Here is a 19,587-nt window from a genome sequence, read left to right on the forward strand (position 1 = left end):
AAGCTTGTGAGAGCATGAAAACGCAAAATTTCCACTAAAATTAGCAACAGAAATGTGCTGAGACTGTAAGACTCATAAAAATGAGTTCCAACTCTCACAGGTTTCACTGTATATATTTATATAGATATATAGGTGTGTATGAATATACATGAGGGGGCTTGTAAAGTTAATATAAACGGAATTAGATGCTTTGGGCTTTTTCCTAACCTGTTTCCCCACCCTAAGACATACATATTTCCAAGTCAGTGAGCATAGCCGTCCATTCTTTTAAATCAGAGGTTGGTATCAATCATGATGGATTGGTGTCTAATTTTGGGGGGCTTTTTTGTAACCAGCACTGATATAAACATTAAATAAAACACACACCACATTAAACACAAAGTCATTGCCATTGAGTTGATGCCGACTCATAGTGACCCTGTGGAATAGGGTAGAACTACCTCTGTGGGTTTCCAAAACTATAACTCTGAATGGCAGTAGAAAGCCCCATCTTTCTCCCAAGGAGCAGCCTGTGGTTTCAAACTCCTGACCTTTCAGGTCACAGCCAGTCCAACTTGTAAACCATTATGCCACCAAGGCACCTTATATCGCATCGGAGGGGGGTGTTTGTGGCTAAAGAGATTCAAGAGTGTTCGCGTATGAAGTAACACTAGACTAGATTACAAGGGGGAAAGGGTGGAGAGAATCTAAGAGGAATTTCACACTGGCCTGTGGCTTTCTATCAATTAAATATTTTCTGTGTGCTATCAATTAAATATTTATTATTTCTTTTAGTAAGTCACCAGCCCAGGTGCCATGAGAGAAAGAAGAGGTCATCTGCTTCTGAAAAGACTTACAGCCCCAGGCTCTGGGGAGTAGGCCTATAGGCGACCCTGTCCTATAGGCTGCTCTGTCCTATAGGCTTCCCTGTCCTATAGGCTGCCCTGTCCTATAGGCTGCCCTGTCCTATAGGCTCACTATGAGTTGGAATTGACTTGACCACGGTGGGGTGAGGGGTTAGTTCTAGGTGCTTGAAGAACTCAAAAGTTGTATCCCAGAACTCCATGAATTATGGGCCATTTTCTGCAGCACAAAATTGAACTAATCATGTTGTTGTTGTTAGGTGCCGTCCAGCCAGACCTGACCCATAGTGACCCCTTGCACAGCAGAACAAAGCACTGCCCAGTCCTGTGCCAACCTGATAATTGTTCCTAGGCCTGAGGCCGTTGTTGAGAGACTGTTACTTGGAAAGGGTGCTGCGCAGGGATCTAGGAAGACACCTAGAGAGGAGAACGGATGTGCTAGGGATGCTAGCCCAGGGAAGAAGGGGCCTGTGCAGGGCACCGAGGGAGCAGTGAGCGGCAGGCGCCTCGCCAGCCTATAGACATCCGAGGAGTACTTTGACGAGAGGACTCAATCCACCAACCTACAATACACTTTCTACCTATTGCTATGTGGGAAGAGAGTATACATCCTTTGCATCTTACACAATGAAATTTCCTCATTCCTGCTTTAAAATATATATATACCATATATACTTGGGTGTAAGCCGAGTTTTTCAGCACATTTTTAATGCAGTTTTTGTGGCAACATTAGGTGCTTTGGCTGATATTTGGGTTGGCTTATACTCAAGTATATACGGTATATAAAATACTGGCAAGATACAAAAGAAAATCAACTCTGGGCTGTGACACTTCAGATAACTTATTTTCTTCCTTGCACGTTTTTACATTTTTGTATTGTGTGCATTTTTTTTACAATGAATATGTGTTCTTTTATAAGCAGAAAGCAGCAAAGCTATTTCCATTTTTGTTTCAAATAGCACAGATGCTGCAGGAAAGATGAGGACTTGGGAGTGGGGGGGAACAGGCATTGAATGAGCAGGAGGTTTGCAAATATAAACTTAGCGACCAGGAGCTATTTGGGGCTATGCAGAATCCAGGTGCCAATCCCTGGGGATCCTGAGAGTCGTGCAGAGTGCCCAAGAGCGATTAGTATAGTTGACCATTGCCTCACATTTAATAGCAATTCATTCCCCCGTCCTAAATAAACCTAAGGTGCTCCATCATTGGCTGTTCAAACCCACCAGCCGCTTCTGCTGAGAAAGGTGTATAGTCTCAGAAGCCCTACACAGGGTCACAATGAGGCAGAATCTACCCACATGGCAGTAGGTTTGGGTGGGGGTTTTCCTACAAATCCAAATGCGTGGCACAGTGTCCCTTTGCTGGAACCAGGCAAGGAGTCCAAGATGAGTGTGAGGATGCTGCGGGAGGTTGGGTCTGTACTAATGCTAACTCGACTCCATGTCTTCGGGTGCCTTGATTGGTGCCTTTTGCACAGAAGCTAACAGTTCAGGTAAACAGCTGAGACACAAACAATGTAATGGTGCCACTGGGGGGGAAAAAAATCATCATTTGCTCACTTTGCTTTGTCTCATCTCCCCTTTGTGTAATTCACCACAGTCTATAAAGAACTCATTTACTACTCCTGATCCTTGAGCTAGGTGGGGTCAAACGATTATCTCCATTTTATAAAGGAGGAAGCTCATTAAGATAGGACTGTGACTTGCCCGAGGCCACAGGGCAGCTAAGTCCTAGGTTAATCCACCCTCCAGGGAGCTCCACTCATCACCTAAGCAAAGTCTCAACTAAGTTGGCTTACCTGGAAATGGGTGGCTCTGGGAGTTAAGTAACGAAACCTACAAATATAATCACCTAGAGTCAACCCAAAGGAAACCAAAAACCTACTGCCTTTGAGTCGATTCGACTCAGCAGCCCCAGAGAGGGTGTGCTGTGACTGAGACTGTGGCCCCTGAAGGGAACAGACGGCCTCATCTTGCTCCTGTGGAGCGACTGGTGGGTTTGGAGCCTTGCGCTTAGCAGCCCAACACCTATCCCATGACGCCACCAGGATACTCAGTACATTGTACTTGACTCAAGTCAAAGAAACACAGCCTACCTATTTTCTCAAGGACTCATAGTTTAGTTCCTTGTTCCCACACATTCCACCATCCTGGAATCATTTTCCCTTTTCTAGAAATGTCCACCCTACCTGCTACTACTATTGAAATGTCATGTCCAATTCCTCCTTGATAAACTGATGCAGTGGTTACGGGTGGAGCAGTGGTGATTCCACAAGGCCCGAGATTCTAAACCATCAGTGATTCCTCGAGAGAAAGACAGGGCTCTCTCCTACCACGAAGGGTGACAGCCTTGGACACCCACAGGAACAGTTCTGCCCTGTCCTAGGGGGGTGCTGTGAGTCAACATGGACTGGATAGCAGTGAGTTTAGTCTGCTGTTTGTGTTCATTATAGAAGCGTCACCAAGTCCAGAGAAAATAAACTACAAAGAAAAAGACGACAATGAACACCACTCAGATAAGAACTACTAACACTTGGAACATGCCCTGAGAGTTCCTCTTGAGCCGGCCTTTTATATGGTCGGTAGCAGGCTCTTTTCCTATCCGACTATTCTCACTTCGTGAAATAACAGGAGATGGAGGAATAGAACAGACTCCACAGCATCAGAACAGAAACGAACTATTATGCACAGTATTGAGCCTGTAAAATGGGGCTGTGTTCTTTTTTCCCTGCAAGATGGCTTAATTTTCCTCAGCCCACTATAATGGCTTGTTTCATGTTAAACAGATCAATAACAAGTGGAAATGGTAATATCCTGGTTGCCAACAGACAGACAAATCTATGAGGGAATCGTGAACTACGGGCATGAGGACTAGCATGCACTGTAAACCCTGCAGCGTGGTGCTCTGCAAGGTGGGACCTGTAGCCAGTACCCCTTGGCGCGCTCTCTCCTGGTAATCCATCCGAGCCATTGTGACCAGGAGACCAATTACAACACATCCTAACCATCTAAGTCGTTTGCATCGTGATAGCTTGTTACCTACCTCATGAATCCAGATCCAACCAGGACTCCGGCGATGCTCAGCAGAGCCACGGCACTGTTGACCACATTGGGGTTTTGGACGATACCAAGTAGCACGAGCGTTAGAAATTCACCGACTAAGTGTGGGGCCAAGAGAGCGGCAGAGAAGTATCCAAATCTGCTGGCCTCGGGGTACAAGCCCAGAGTCCTGGAAAAACAGAAGGTCTGCGTCTCTCTCCAAGGGCTATGCGAACCCACCTCAAGAGAAGACATCCACATGGTCAGCGGGCGAGAAGGGTCTACGGGGCAGGCCAGCCTCCCCTCGGGGCAGAGCCAACACCAGGGACCGTTTCTTACTGCAAAATGGTTCTCGGAGCTCCAGCTCAGTGTGAGCCACCTTTTCCCTGGGACAGGTCAGCTCTCCCGAGAAAACTGGAACTCTGACAACGGTCACAACTAACGGCAACAAGTAAGGGTGGGGGAGCTCTCAGCCTCTCCTCCCCTCCCGCCCCAGGGGCTGTCAACAGTGTGGAAACATGGGAACCCCCTCACTGCCTTTCACTCCCCAGTGGTAACAGCCCCTGCTGAGACCTGTTCCACGTGATGTGACGTTGCCACCAGCTGCTGTGAAGTTGCCCCCCCACTCCCGGCAAGCCCAGGTAAAGTGGAAGGAAGCCCTGCCCTGCCGCATCGGGCCCTGGTCCTGCATGGAGTCAGCACTGGCTGGCTGGCTTTCACAGGTCCTGGCCTGGCTTCGTCTAGAAGGGCAGCACCAGAGCCACATGTTCAAGCCGCCCCTTGGGATGGGCGGTGGCTGCACTGAGGTGCACTGGCTGGGAATCCCACCTGAGTCTCCTGCGTGAAAGGCAAGATTTCTCTCATTGACCCACTTTCCCTTCCAACGAATCATAGTCTTTTCTCCCTCGAGCTCCCCTTGGCCCCAGCCCAACACCGTGTTCCAGCTGACAGCAGCCTGGGGAGTAGGCAGACAGAATGTGGGCAACTCACTATCCCTTCACGTGGACCCCACAGGCCCAGGGTCTGCTACTTCAGGGCCTGCTTCTCCATGGTGACTGTGGGACAGGCTATTCCCTGGCCACGTGTAGTTTTGTCCTCAAGGACTGGACACTGATGGGCAAATACAGATCCTACAGAGCAGACAGAGCAGTGGTCCAGCTGGGAGCTCACCCTTTGCACCTCCCACAGCCACGCGAGGCTCTGTGGTAACCAAGCACCCCCTTACCAGTAGAAGACACTGCTGAAAAGTAGGATGCCAAGGACACTGAAGGGGAGGGCGTGTAGCACGTAGGCCAGCAGCATCTGCCACTTCTGGTACAGGCCATCCTGACTCTCCTGGTCGCTGACAGCTCGCAGCACCGGGACTGGGCATGGAAGGCAGGTTTCAGAACAGCCAGTCTTCACACAGCTGAGGGGCGGAGGGCTAGCCAAAGCTGGACTCAAGATCTGTTCGGGTGGATGGTGAGGGCCCGCTGGGCAGGCCCCCTCATCATGGGACAAGGGGACCTGCCATCCACAGGGCCATAAAGATGCTGACCCCATAAACCTGCTCTCCACCTGAATTTCATGCACTGCAGCCGCAGGAGTTGGCATGATTTCGTTCCTTCTCTCTGAAATAGGGAGCTGTCAACAATTTAAGGAAAGCGGAGGCACAAAGGACAAAAATGAGGGTTTAAGGCCCTCTCTCCCCTTTCTGTGCAGGACCATGCCACCCCGACCCCCAGCCTGCCTTTTGCTCCAACTCTCGGGGCCAGGAAGGTTGGTGTCGGCGAGGCAGACCTCCATCTCCACCTCCTCTCTAGCACTACCATGCAGATGCACCATCCTTCCCTTGTGCTCTGGACCTAGTGTGATACATTGGGGACCCCTCGAACACCTATCTGCCTGTGTAAATCATAACATCAAGCAGCCAAGCAGCAGATCCCGACAGAGTTTGAACCCTAGGTGTCAGCTGTCTGAAAATAGAATCCAGAAAGAACCTGAAGGTGAAAAGCTGGCTCACTAACAGTGCCCCCCCAGGGTTGGCCATCCCAACAACCAAGAGAGGCTCGAAGGAATGGCCTTTTGAAAAGCCCCTCCCAAGCCCTGCTCCACAAATACAGCACAGTTTCCCATCTCCTTAGACCAGAGGTCTGCAAACTTTTTAAACAGGGGCCAGTTCACTGTCCCTCAGACCATTGGAGGGCCAGACTGTAGTTGAAAAGAAACTATGAACAAATCCCTATGCATACAGGATGCGTCGGCTGCTAAGCAGGATAGGTAGCGGGGGCAAAAACACCTGGATAAATGTCCTTGGTGGGCCGCATGTGGCCCGTGGGCTGTAGTTTGAGGACCCCCACCTTAGACCCTAGAGAACCACTGAGTGATTGAGTTCACAGTAAGCTACTGGTAACACAATGCACTACCTTTCCCAGAGAATGTACTTACAGCGGGCCGGGCTTAGCTAAGAGAAACACCCGGACGATGGTGACATTCTGCACAGTGACAGCTGGAAGAGGAAGCTATCTGGGGCGAGGGGCCCAACCACAGGGCACGTCTCCCACCCACAGGGCACTTACACAAAGTCACAGCGTTGAGCATGCCTGTGTAGGGGGTGGCGCCCAGACACTGGTACATGAGGCCCACTCGGTCCTGGACGGCACCCTTTAGGACATCGTTCTGGACCCGCAGAAGGAAGAAAATGATGAACAACCCCATGACCAGGTTCTGGGTGAGCCGCATAGCCACTGCCACCTTATTTCTCAGTAAGTTTCTCGTCACTCTCCTGAAAACCACACAGCCCTGTTTTAATTCCTTTTCTTCACTGGGGAGGTCTGCAGACCTGAAGCAGGCCTGGCTTCCGTTTGCAAAGTTCTTACCTCAGGAGAACGGCGAGTTTACAGAGAGCCCCGGGAGAATCGTTGGTTTTGAAAGGAATCATTGGCAGCGTCTTCAGCTGTTTAGTTCTTTCAATATTCTCCAGAGTTGTGTGATAAATTGCTGACTCCTTATAGGCAGATTCAATCATTTGGACTCTCTTGTAGGTTTCTATCTCCCGCTCTTTGCTTTGGGTGTCCACTGATGTCAGGTCCACTAGAATTGTCCCCGAAAGATATGTGTTAAAATGTGTGTATATATATGTGTGTGTGTATACATACATGTATGTGTATGTATACACACACATATATACACACTCGTGTGTGCAATGGATAATAACATATGATCGTTGACTCAGAAGAATTTAAAACTGTGCCTAAAACTCAGAATTGTGAATAATTCCATAATATCTACTTCCATGAGATTAGAACCTGTTCTCTTTTTTTTTTTAAGTCTTATTGGCATATAATTCGCACACCATACAATTCAGTGGGCTAAATATATTAAAAAGAGTTGCAATCACCACCACAATCAATATCAGAACATGTTCTTCATTCCTGTACCCATTACTGTACCCCCTATTGTCCCCCAACATCCCTTTCCATAAACCTAAGGAACTGTTAATCTAGTTACTGTCTCTATAGATTTACCTATCCGGGTTTCATAGAAAGAAAATCATGCAAAAAAACAAAAACAAGACAGTAAAATAAAACTCAGAAAAGCCTCAATCCAAGAGAAAGCATAAGATAATAGAAACTAAAACAAATTAAAAAGTGGGTTAATAGGGAAAACAAATTATAAGATGTTAAATTTTAACCCAACTATATTTGCAGTGATCCACTTCCCAATGCACTCTGCTTGAGGGCAAGACTAGTCACATGCCTAGTTAATGGTAAATCAAGGAAGGCTTACTCTACGCAGGGACTTTGCCAATCTATATGGGGCTTTCACTGTCATCCATAGCCTTCTGAAAACCAGGTGCTCAAAGTTTAAGCGCTAAGATAATTCCCCCTCTGATCTTGGACTTTATTATTTACAATCCTTGGATCACACAGATTACTGTGCTCCTTCCATGTGGATTTAGCAGCTGACACCTCACTTAGATGGCTACTTGTTTTAAAACAAGCCGTTAAGATCCCAGATGCTGTACTTTCTGATAGCTAGACACCGTCTGATTTCTTCACCACACAGCGCTATCTTCAATGATGCCTTCATGAGGGCCAGTATTGAGCAGGGCCACTTCATAAGAACTAACTGTTCTTAGACTAAGATAAAATCTGTTCTTAATGACCACCTATAATATCAGAGTATGTTAGAGTTACTCAGCAGGGCCAAGGGAATCCTTTGGGGCTGTTTGGGAGAGTTTAGAAGCTTGATTAATTTTTCTCTAATGAAGTGGGAGTGCACCAACTCAATGGAGAGAGATTGCCCACCATATTCTGATAGGGCATCAATGGCAAGTTCATTGACCCAGCCAAGTCATCCCTTGATGAGTAGAGTCAAAACAAAACAAAACATTTGAAAACCCCAAGTCAAAAGCAAAAACACATCCTACAAGTGCTCATGGCATCCATGATGGGGAATATGAAGGACACTTACTGTAAAAGTCAAAGGGGTTAGAGTGCTCAGGACAAGGGTAGTTGCAGCCATTGAAGAAGTCAAGCATTTCTGCGGGTGTGCCGCAGAACACCAGCTCCCCGTGGCTCAGGATGGCGATTTTGTCAAAGAGCTGATTGGACAACAGACAGGGTTAGTGTAGGTGTGTCATCACGCCATCACATCGCAAAGGCAAGTAAGTCTCCAGTCAGCCAGTCCTCTATCACAGTCATGCACCAGAGCCCACAGAGTGCCCGGGTACCCCGCAGTCCTTCGTTTGTTTCAGCCCAGGTTGCCTCTGCAGCCCGTGCTGTCCCCTGACCCTCACGTCACAAGTGCCAGAGGAGAGCCACCAGATCTAGTTTTGAGTCCAGCCATTCCACCACATTATAGCACGCTCCTCTTGTCTCGTCGTTCTTGCACTGTTTTAGTCTCAGGTCCTCATCTATAAGAGTTGAATATTAGCTACATCAGTGGTCCTCAACCTTCCTCATGCCGAGACCCTTTCATACAGTTCCTCAGGTGGTGGTGACCCCCCCCCAACCATCAAATTATTTTTGCTGCTACTTCATCACTATAATTTTGCTACTGTTATGAATCGGGCGACCCCTATGAAAGGGTCGTTCGACCCCCAAAGAGGTCACAACCCACAGGTTGAGAACCGCTGCTCTACATGATAGGATCCTGAAGATGACCTGATGGCACTGTGGACTCAGTCTTGGGCGGCCAACCTCAAGGTCAGTAGTTCAAACCCACCAGCCATTCCTCAGGAGAAGGATGGGCGCTTGGCTCTTATAAAGATGCACGGTCTCAGAAACCCCATGGAGTAATTCTAGTCTACCCCACAGGATCCCTAAGGGTTGGAAGTGACTCAGTGGCATGGGTTTAGTTTACCAGGACCCTGAAGGAGGCCTGGGGGTGCAATGGTTAAACAACCAACTGCAAACCAAAAGGTGAGTGGTTCAAGTCCCCTAACTGCTCATTGTGGCCGTCTGCTTCCATCAAGATCACAGCCTTGGAAACCTACGGGGCATTTCCACTCTGTCCCACAGGGTCACTAAAAGCCAGCACCCCCAAGACCACAATGCATTTCAATAGGGTACTGGAGACCCTATTGACATAATGGCTACCCACCGAACTGTGATCCGCAAAGCCCATAGTTCAAAACCACCGGCTGCTCCGTGGGAGACAGATGGGGCTTTCTACTCCCATAATGAGTTACGGTCTTTGAAGCTCACAGAGGTGTTCCCCCTTGTCCTCTGGTCTCACTATGATTCGGCATTGACTCGATTGGCCACGAGTTTGGCTATAGGATCTAATAGAAAAATTATCTCCAAAAATAATTCAGCCGGGAGTGGCATTTCCAGCTTTTTACCAACTGTTATTTCAACTTCATATCATTTCTAAATCTCTTTACTTCTATAAAGTGGATATTCTGAATACAACCTCATGGGATTAAATGAGCTTTGTTTGTAGAAAGAGTTTAGTCCATGGTAGGTGCTGGGGGGAAAAGTCATTTCCATCTTTTGTCTGGCCCCTTGGGGCTGTTGAGGAGCTCTAGTGGCACCATCAGGTAAGTGTGGGCTTGCTACCTGCGAGGTCGGCAGTTCAAACCTACCAGCGGCTCCATGGAAGAAAGATGGAGCTGTCTGCTTTTGAAAGATGAATGATCTCAAAACCCCACAAGGACAGGTCTCCTCTGTAGGGTTGATATCCGGCGGAATTGACTCAACAGCAGTGAATTTGGTTTGAAATCTTTGCCCCAGGAATTCCTGGGTGGTGCCAATGGTCAACTAAAAAGGTTGGCAGTTCAAACCCATGCACGGGCACCTTGGAAGTAAGGTCTGGTGATCTGCTTCTGGGAGATCATAGCCTTAAAGAACCCCAGGGTGCTCTTCTCCTCGGCTCATATGAGTAGGAACTGATTTGACAGCAACCAGCATTCCCAGCATAGTGCTCTCAGACCTGCCCTTGGCTGGCTGAGCAGGTGCAAGAGGTACGGCCGTACCTGGAAGAGCTCGGAGCGGGGTTGGTGGATGGTGAGGATCACGATGCGGTCCCTGTGAGCCAGCTCTGAGAGGAGGACGACGATCTGATTGGCAGTCATGCAGTCCAGGCCTGTGGTTGGCTCATCAAGCAGCATGATCTCTGTGCACAAAGTAGACAGGTGAGCCCTGCTGAGCCTGGGGTCTGAGCTGAAAACTCAGGAGGTGGAACATTCCTTGCTCGAGCTGTCTTGGCCCCACCCCAACTGCCTGGTGAGAGGTAAGCTGCCTGTGAACTGGCTTGCAGCCAGGACCCAGGAGAAAGTTCTTGAGCATGGAGGCTTGGCCCCTGGTTCTAGAATACATTGGGGCCTTGAACTTGAAGGGACAGAGAAGCAGCCCAAGTCAGGGCTCCCCTCTGGCTCGGTCCTATAGGCTGTCTGGGTTCTGCCCAGAGGACCCCGACTGAGCACAATGGCTGCTGGGTTATTGGTTTTTAAAGGGCAAGAGGTTGAAGAAACCCCACCCCTTTTCCAGACTATAACAACTTCCCAATACCAACAAGTTGGTCTGCAAAAATCAAAACAAATCTGACCCATGAACACTGAGCAGCATTAAGGTTCCCTAAGGCATTTAGCTATATTTCTACCCCAAAGGTGAACCAGACCCTTAAGAACATGCATCGGAAGAGCAGGCAGTCTGGATCAAGAAATTACCCAGACACGAGATGCCTTCTTCCAGGTTCACAGAAGCAGGGAGGCTGCCCAGGTGGTGGGAGAATGACCAAGTTAGGCAGGGGGAGCAGGTGACCCGCTCCCTCCCTCCCAAACAGGTAGGCTTTTGAGTGTGTTACTGCTGGTCATGTCGCAACCACTTTGAGCCACAACAAAGCTCGCTGGCTTCTCTGGTGCTCTAGTAAGAAACGAGTGGGGCCAGGGTACGGCCTCGTGTACCCAAGTGCAAATGCAATGCGTCCATGTTCAGAAGTGTTTTGAACTTGGATAAGTCCCTGGAATGCCTGGAATGAAAACACATGAACAAAAATCCTTGCCACTGAGAGGACTCCTATTCACGGTGACTCTATAGGATAGACCTTATAGCACTGCCTTTGGGGTTCCTGAGGCTAAATCTTTACCAGAGCAGTCGGGCTCGCCTGTTACTTGAACAGCAGCTGGTGGGTTCAAACTGCTGCCCTTTCCATTAGCAGTTTAGTGCACACCACCACCAGGGCTTCTGACCCGGAATAGAGTATTAAAGAAATGCAATACCGTATTAGAGGAAAAGAACGGGCTCCCAGTTTGAAAAACATCAGTACCTACAGTTTAACGTGAATCCCTTCCCGAACAGAGACTGAGAAGGAAGGGCCTGAAGTTCTGCAGACCCATTGGGAGATACCTTGGCAGTAACCAGTCTCTTCCGGGGCCCACTTACTGGGATCCTGGAGGAGCTGGGCTGCGATGGAGACTCGGCGCCGCTCCCCACTGGAAATGCCCCCCGAGTTGTAGTTGCCAATCATCTGATCTGCCACGTGGCTCAGACTCAGCTCTGCCATCACTGCCTCCACCTGCAGGGACATGAGGAGTCAGAGAGAGGCGGTGGCTGCTGGGCCAGTGATGGGCTGGGGTGGAGAAGCGGCATGCCTCCCTAGAGCCGGGGCCATGATCCGATTCGCCCCACCCTGGGAAAAGCAAGCCTCGTCTATGAAATTCCAACTCGGTTTGAACCCGACCTGTTTTCAAGAAGGCCTTGGGGTGCACAGGTTAAGCACTCGGCTACTAATCACAAGATTGGGGGTTCCAAGAGAAAAGGCTGCTGTGAAGATTACAGTCTACAAAACCCTGTGGGGCACCTCTGCTCACCCACATGGGGTCGCTATGACTCAGAACAGACCCCATGACACCTAACTAACACAACAAACCCAGTTTTCCCCTCCTTAATCCAAGCAGATGCTGGAGTCCCCCTATGGTCCAGTCAACTAAGTAGCATTAAAAATCATTTTAATCCCTTTAAGGATCTTAAAGCGGACCCCTTTTATAATGCACAGTCACACTTAACATTTCCTTTTCCCAAGTCTCCTTCCTCTACCTCTCCCCCGCTGCTCGCTGAAATCTCTCTCCCTCCATTCTCAACACTCCCCCCAACAAGACAACTATACAAATTCTCTCCTGAGTTTCTAATCAAGGAGGCTAAAATTTTCCTCCTCATCTCCGCTTCCATCCTCAGTTTATCTTTTCTCCGGAGACTCAGCTGAACGCCCTGTTTCTGGGCCTCTCCTGACTAGTTACCCCATTTGCATAAGACCTTGGGAGGAAATGAGGGTGGAGAGAGCCTGCGAATACTTAGATGGTAATAAGTTTTGTTCCTTTACATCCCCGATGAGATTGTGTTACTCTTATAATGAAATAGAGAATCAAAACTTTGCATTAATAATCCAAACAATCTGGATGACAGTGAAAGAGAGGACGATGTCTGGAACGAAATTCCGGGCTGGGGTGACAGTTTAAATGAAGTTTTCACCGAAAGCAGGGACACATCTGGAACTGATGAGTTAACATGCATATGTATGACGGAAGGAATGCAAAGCAGTATATGGTTACAGGCTCTGAAAAGCTCCAACCGATACCGTGATGGAGAATAAAAATGCATATGGAAACTAGTATTATTTGTCCTGGTCAAAAGTAAAACATCCTCTTGTCATCAGGGTGGCAGATCATCAGAAGTGAGCTTCAGGGTCTCTGCACCCACTGACCAGGGCAGATTCCTGAGTCTCCTTTTTGTCTGCTGTGTAACATCAACAGAGCAGAGGCACAGGCTCGCCCCGCCCAGCCTGAAGGGATGGGTGGCTCAGGCCCCAGCCAGAAACTTCCTTCACCTCTCCAAGCATTTTTAAGAGCGGAATTCACAGAATCTCAGAAAGAACCTTTGGGTCACCAGATCCAACTTTCTCGATGGAGAACACTGAAGCTACCAAAATCAGTGGCTGGGCAGGGGCTCGAAGGGGGATGGGAGTGCCCTGTCCACAGATGCTACATGCACATGCGACAGCATCTGATTGACCCCTCCCATCACCCACTGGTGCCATGCGGTCGATGGGACCTTGAAGTGGCTTTACATCAGGTTTCCAAGGCACCGCCTATTCTTTCTCCTGAGAAGCAGCAGGTGGATTTGAACCACTGGCCTGCAGTTTTCAGCAGCCCATTGTTAACCCACAGCACCACAGCACATCTCAGCGAGCACTAGTATCAGTTTACGTGCTCAAAAGCCACTCTTGCTGTGGGGTGTCGTGTGAGTCAGTTCCGACTCATAGTGGTCCTATGTACAACAGGAAGAAACTGCCTGGTCCTGTCTCATCCCACAATCGCCGTGTCCACTTGTCTGTCAGTTTGTCACGCTGTAGTGGCTTGTGTGTTGCTGACCATGAAAGCTATGTCATTAATATTTCAAATACCAGCAGGGTCAGCCACAGTGAACAAGTTCCAGTAGCGCTTCCAGACAAAGAATAGACTACGAAGAAGGATTAGACTGTCCACTTCAGAGATATTAGCCATTGAATATCCTATGGTAACATTGTAAGTTATCGAAAACCAAAAGAACAGAAGCTAACCACTGTCAGAGACAGGGCCAGAAGATGAGCCCCTCGGGTCAGAAGGCACTCCAAATATGCCTGAGGAAGAGCCGCCTTCTCAGAGTAGCGTGGACCATAATGGCTCCATTGACCATAAAGTACTCCATAATGGAAGAGTAAACCTGCAGGAACGAAGTCATCGGGACCTTCATCTGCTGGTGGGGCATGACTCACATTAAGAAGAAACATATGAAAATAATAATTATCATTTATCAAGGGTTCATGACGGTGGGATGGTGTGTGGGGGGTGGAGTGGGGGGGGGGGGTGGAAATGAGGAGCTGATACCAAGGGCTCAAGTAGAAAGAAAATGTTTTGAAAAGGATGATGGCAACATACGTACAAATGAGCTTGACACAATGGAACTATATATGGATTGTGATAAGAGCTGTAAGAGCCCCAATAACATGATTTTAAAAAGAATAAGAAGAAACAATTGCAGACATCAACTCATAATCAGAACTTGGAATACATGAAGCATGAATCTGGGAATATTGGCAGTCATAAAGAATGAAATGGAGTACATAACTGTCAATATTCCAGGTGTTAGTGAGCCGGCAGGGACTGGTCTTGGCCATTTGAGTCAGAACATCATATGGCTTACTATGCCAGGAATGACACAGCAAGAGGAATGGCCTTGCGTTCATTGTCAAAGGGATGTTTCAAGCTGTCTTGAAGTACAATGCTGTCTGTGATAGGATAATGTCTACCTGCATACAAGGAAATTCAGCCAATATAACTATTATTCAAATTTATGCACCAACCACTAAAGCTAGTGATGAAGGAATTGAAGAATTCTACGAACATCTTCAGTGTGAAATTTATCAAGCATGCAACCAAGATGCACAGAGAATCAGTGGCCATTTGGAATGCAAAGATTAGAAAAAAAGAGGGAGGAACAGTAGTTGGATCATATGGCCTTGCTGATAGAAACCATGCTGGAGTTTGCATGATAGAATTTTGTAAGACCCAGGACTTGTTCATCACAAATATCCTTTTTCAACAACACAAAAGGTGACTATACACATGGGCTTCTCCAGAAGGAATACACAAAAATCAAACTGACTCCATCTGTGGGAAGAGACTATGGATAAGATCAATATTAGCAGCTAAAACCAGGCCAGTGTCAGACTGCGCAACAGATCATCAATTGCTCATGTGTAAGTTCAGGTTGAAGTGGAAGAAAATTGAAGCCTGTCCATTAGAGCCAAAATGCAAGTGCCTTGAGTCTATCCCACCTGAATTTCAAGAGCATTTCAAGGACAGGTTTGATGCATTAAACACTAAAGTCAGAAGACCTGAGGAGCTCTGGGAGGCGATTGAGAACATCACCCACGAAGAAAGCAAAAAACCATTAGAAAGAGAAGATCAAAGTGGCGGTCATAAGAGACTCTGAAACTTCTCTTAATGGGAGAGTAGATAAGGAAAATGGGACAAATGATGAAGTCAAAGAGCTGAGTTGAAAATTTCAAAGGGCCGCAGTACAAGAAATCAAAGGCAAATATTATCATGAAATGTGCAACGACCTAGAGTTAGAGAACAAAAAAGGAAGAACAGGCTTAGCATATCTTCAACAGAAATAACTCAAGAAAAAACTCTCAAGCTTCAAGTTGCAGTATTTAAAGAATCTATGGAAAAAAATATTTTTTTCAAAAAATTATTTATTGGGGGCTCTTATAGTTCTTATCACAATCCATACTTACTTCCATTGTGTCGAGCACATTTGTACATATGTTGCCATCATCATTCCCAAAACATGTTCTTTCTACTTTCTTTCCCCACCCTCTCTCATTAACCTTTGACAATTTATAAAAAAATTTTTCATATCTTATATCGACCACTGTCTCCCTTCACCCACATTTCTGTCTGTCCTCCTGAAAGGGGGTTATATGTCAATCATTGTGATCGGTTTATGGAAAAATATTAAATGATGCAGGTAGCATCAAAAGATGATGGAGAAAATACACAGTCACTGTACCGAAAAAGAACTACTCGGCATTCAACCATTTTAAGAGGTAGTGTATACGCAAAAAGCAATGGTGCTGAAGGAAGAATTTCAAGCTGCACCAGAAACATTAGCCATAAACAAGGCTCCAGGAATTGAGGGAATACCAACGGAAACCTTTCAACAAGCTCATAATGCATGGAAGCGCTCGCTTATCTATGCCAGGAAATTTGGAAGACACTACTTGGCCAACTGAATTGGAAGAGATCCATATCTGTGCCCATTCCAAAGAAAGGTGACCCAACAGAATGTTCAAATTATAGAAGAAGATCGTTGATATCACATGCAGGTAAACTTTTGCGAAGCTCACCCAACAAAAAGTGCAGCAGCACGTTGACAGAGAACTGCCAGAAGTTCAGGCGAGATTCAGAAGAGAACGTGGAGTGAGGAATTGTATTGCTGACGGAGCGGATGGATCTTGGCTGACAGTAGAGAGTACCAGAAAGATATTTACTTGTGTTTAATTGATTCTCCAGAGGCATTCCACTGTGTGGACCATAACAAACTATGGTTAGTCTTGAAAAGAATGGGGATTTCTGAACACGTCATTGTCCTCATGCAGAACCTGCCCATGGATCAAGAGGTAGTTATGTGAACCAAACAAGGGAATACTACATGGTGTAAAATCAGGACAGGTGTGAATCAGGGTGGTATCCTCTCACCATACTTGTTCAGTCTGTATGTTGAGCGGGAGTATATGAAGAAGAATATGGCATCGGGATTGGAGGAAGGCTTGTTAACTACCTGTAATATATATATAACACCACCTAGCTTGCTTAAGTGAGGACTTGAAGCTGGTGAAAATCAAGGACTGCAGCCTTCGGTACTAATTACAATTCAATGTAAAGAAGGCCCAAATCCTCGCAACTGGACTAATAGGCAGCATCAAGCTAAATAGCAAAAAGATCGAAGTTGTCAAGGACTTGGTCTTACCTGGATCCACGACCAATGTTCATGGAAGCAGCAGTCAAGTCACCAAAAGACATGTTGCATTGGGTACAAGACCTCTTTCAAGGGTTAAAAAGCAAAGATGTTACCTGAGGATGAAGCCAAATACCAAAGGAAAACACCAAAGCCATGGTATTGTCAATTGCCTCAGGTGCATGTAAAAGATGGCCATTAAATAAGAAAGACCAAAGAAGAAGGGCTGCATTTGCATTGTGGCGCTGGGGATTATTGGAAGTACCATGGACTGCTAAAAGGGCAAGCAAATCTGTCTTGGAAGAAGTATGACCAGCGTGCTCGTTAGAAGCAAGGATAGTGCGACTTTGTCTTGTATATGTTGGACCTGTTTTTAGGAGGGACCAATCCCTGGAGAAGGACGCCCTGTTTGATAAGTGGAGAATCATCAAAATAGAGGAAGGCCCTCAACAAGATGGATCGCCGCGGAGGCTGCAACAATGGGCTCACAGGAGCAATTGTGAGGGTGGCGCAGGACCGGGCAGTGTTTCGCTCTGTTGTGCACAGGGGTGCTATGAGTCGGAACAGACGTGATAGCCCCTAACACCAACACCATAGGCAGATGGCACAACCTTGCTTGGTGAAAGTGAGGAGGACTTGAAGCACTTGCTGATGGATGCCAGGATTGCCGTCTTCAGGATGGATTACAACTCAGTGTAAAGAAAACCAACATCCTCACAACTGGACCAATTGGTAACATCATGATAAAAGGAGAAAAGATGGAAGTTGTCCAGGATTGCACCTTGCTTGGAATTGCAATCATGGGAAGCAGCAGTCAAGAGATCAAATGAGCGAACATTAGGTAAACCTCTTTACAGTGTCAAAAAAAGCAAGGATGGCACTTTGAGGAGTTAGGTGTGTCTGACTCAAGCCGGGGCCTTTTCAGTTGCCTCCTATCCACGTGAAAGTTGCACATTGAGTAAGGAAGAGTGAAGAAACGTCAAAGCATTTGAATTATGATGTTGGCCCCAAAAATATGGAAAGTACTAAGGACTGCCCAAAGAACAAACAGTTCTCTCTCGGAAGAAGTACAGCCAGGATGCTTCCAGCCAGAAGCAAGGATGGTGAGACCTGGTCTCAAGTACGAAAGTGGAGGGGCAGCAAAAAAGAAGGTCCTGGACAAGATGGACAGACTGACCCGGTGGCTGCCACAGGGGCTCAAACAGGAACAGTTAGACAAATGGTGCAGGACCCCACCTGTTCTGTTCTGATGGACAGGAGATGGAACTGACTAGCAGGCCCCAAGCAACAGCCACATCCCCCACAGGGGCTATTTCGGAGCCCTGGTTGGGAAATGGTTATGCATGGAAGGATCAAGTGTGAAACCATGGGCCTCTCTCGCAGGGAGAGAGGTTTGCTAATCCCCTTAAAGTGTTACAGATTCAGAAACCTCTGGAGGCGATTATTCGACCCAGCCCTCTCGGGCCACTGTGAGTTGGAATGACACAGTGGCAGTGAGAGTGGCTTTGAGCGCTGTGTATGGCACAGGTCAGGTCTAGACTGTAGTGATAAAAGTTGGAGGGGTAAAGGGGACGGGTCCACTCTAATGAGTGAAGGTGAGTAGGTAAAAGATGGGGTGCCAAGCCATTGGGCGACGTTGGGTCTCGGGTTGAGGGAGCCTGCTGGGGCCCGAGCCCACCGCCCAGAGCCACTGCAAGCACCCACCTTCTTCTGGAAGAAGCCCCGGGAGCCACGGCGGATGGCCAGCAGCGCCGTGTAGCGCAGGGTCTCCCGCACCGTGAGGTTGCTCAGCAGAGTGTCGCTCTGCGGGAGAGGGGGGCGTCAGCGTCGCCCAGGCCCCGGGCCGCCCGGGCGGGGCCCGCGGGGACGCGCCCACCTGCAGGACGTAGGAGAAGCAGTCCTGGAAGTGGTCCCGCCGCAGCGCGCGCCCGTTCACGCACACCTCGCCCAGGAAGGTCCCCGTGCGCCGCAGCCGCCCGGACATGGCGTCCAGCAACGTGGTTTTCCCCGAGCCTGTGGGGCGAGAGGAGAAAGCAAGCCCTGGCGGAATCGCTCCCAGGCCTGCGCGCCGGGGACGTCCCAGGACCCTGGACCCTGGGGTCCAGCCTGATGGCCTCTCCAGTTCGCCTCGTCAAACCTTTCCAAATGGCAAACCTTTCCAAATGGGATGGGAGGCCTGGCGGTGCCGTGGCTACGCATAGGGCGGCGAGCTGCGTGGTTGGCAGTTTGAAATCATCAGCACTCCACCGGAGAGAGACACTGGGCTTTCTACTCCCTTAAACAGTTGCACTCTCGGAAACCCACAGGGGAGTCACTCAGAGTCTGATGGCCGTGGAGTTTTTTGTTTAGACTCGTCGGAACGGGAGGGATTTCTTCTACTTACTGATGTGCTTTTCAATTTGCTTTATGTATTTGTGTGAGTGGGTAGGGTGCGTGTGTGTCCCCAAACAAATTAAAGATGTGATCGTAGAAAATGAAAGATAAGATCAAAGAAAAGGGCACTTGGAAATACTTTGGATCACAAACACCTGGATGTCTTTGTGTGGCCCTGTGGGATGGTGTGGTTGGATGTCTTTGTGTGGCCCTCTGGGATGGTGTGGTTGTGCCTTCACAGAACTGACATTGCCCGGAGCCTTGCCCATCCAAGTGTGGCTGGAGACACCAGCAGCAGCAGCAGCAGCAGCAGCAGCAGCAGCAGCAGCAGCAGCAGCAGCAGCAGCA

At 48.1% G+C, this 19,587-nt stretch overlaps 1 protein-coding gene across 1 annotated transcript in view; it reads right to left on the reverse strand.

The window, feature by feature from the left end:
- The window catches only part of ABCG5 (ATP binding cassette subfamily G member 5), a 26,056-nt gene that overhangs the window by 2,397 nt on the left and 4,072 nt on the right, over nucleotides 1–19,587 (reverse strand). Inside the window, exons 3-11 of the mRNA XM_004699767.2 lie at nucleotides 18,743–18,879; nucleotides 18,571–18,669; nucleotides 11,749–11,881; nucleotides 10,341–10,480; nucleotides 8,336–8,465; nucleotides 6,739–6,952; nucleotides 6,439–6,644; nucleotides 5,106–5,244; nucleotides 3,885–4,070 (exon numbers count right to left, since the gene is read on the reverse strand). Of these exons, the coding sequence (XP_004699824.1) occupies nucleotides 3,885–4,070; nucleotides 5,106–5,244; nucleotides 6,439–6,644; nucleotides 6,739–6,952; nucleotides 8,336–8,465; nucleotides 10,341–10,480; nucleotides 11,749–11,881; nucleotides 18,571–18,669; nucleotides 18,743–18,879 (1,384 nt within the window). The remainder of the gene's footprint in view (nucleotides 1–3,884; nucleotides 4,071–5,105; nucleotides 5,245–6,438; nucleotides 6,645–6,738; nucleotides 6,953–8,335; nucleotides 8,466–10,340; nucleotides 10,481–11,748; nucleotides 11,882–18,570; nucleotides 18,670–18,742; nucleotides 18,880–19,587) is intronic.

This window comes from Echinops telfairi, unplaced genomic scaffold, assembly GCF_000313985.2.
Source record: "Echinops telfairi isolate 266 unplaced genomic scaffold, ASM31398v2 ScPeMD7_7475;HRSCAF=8513, whole genome shotgun sequence".
Taxonomy (NCBI): Eukaryota; Metazoa; Chordata; class Mammalia; order Afrosoricida; family Tenrecidae; genus Echinops; species Echinops telfairi.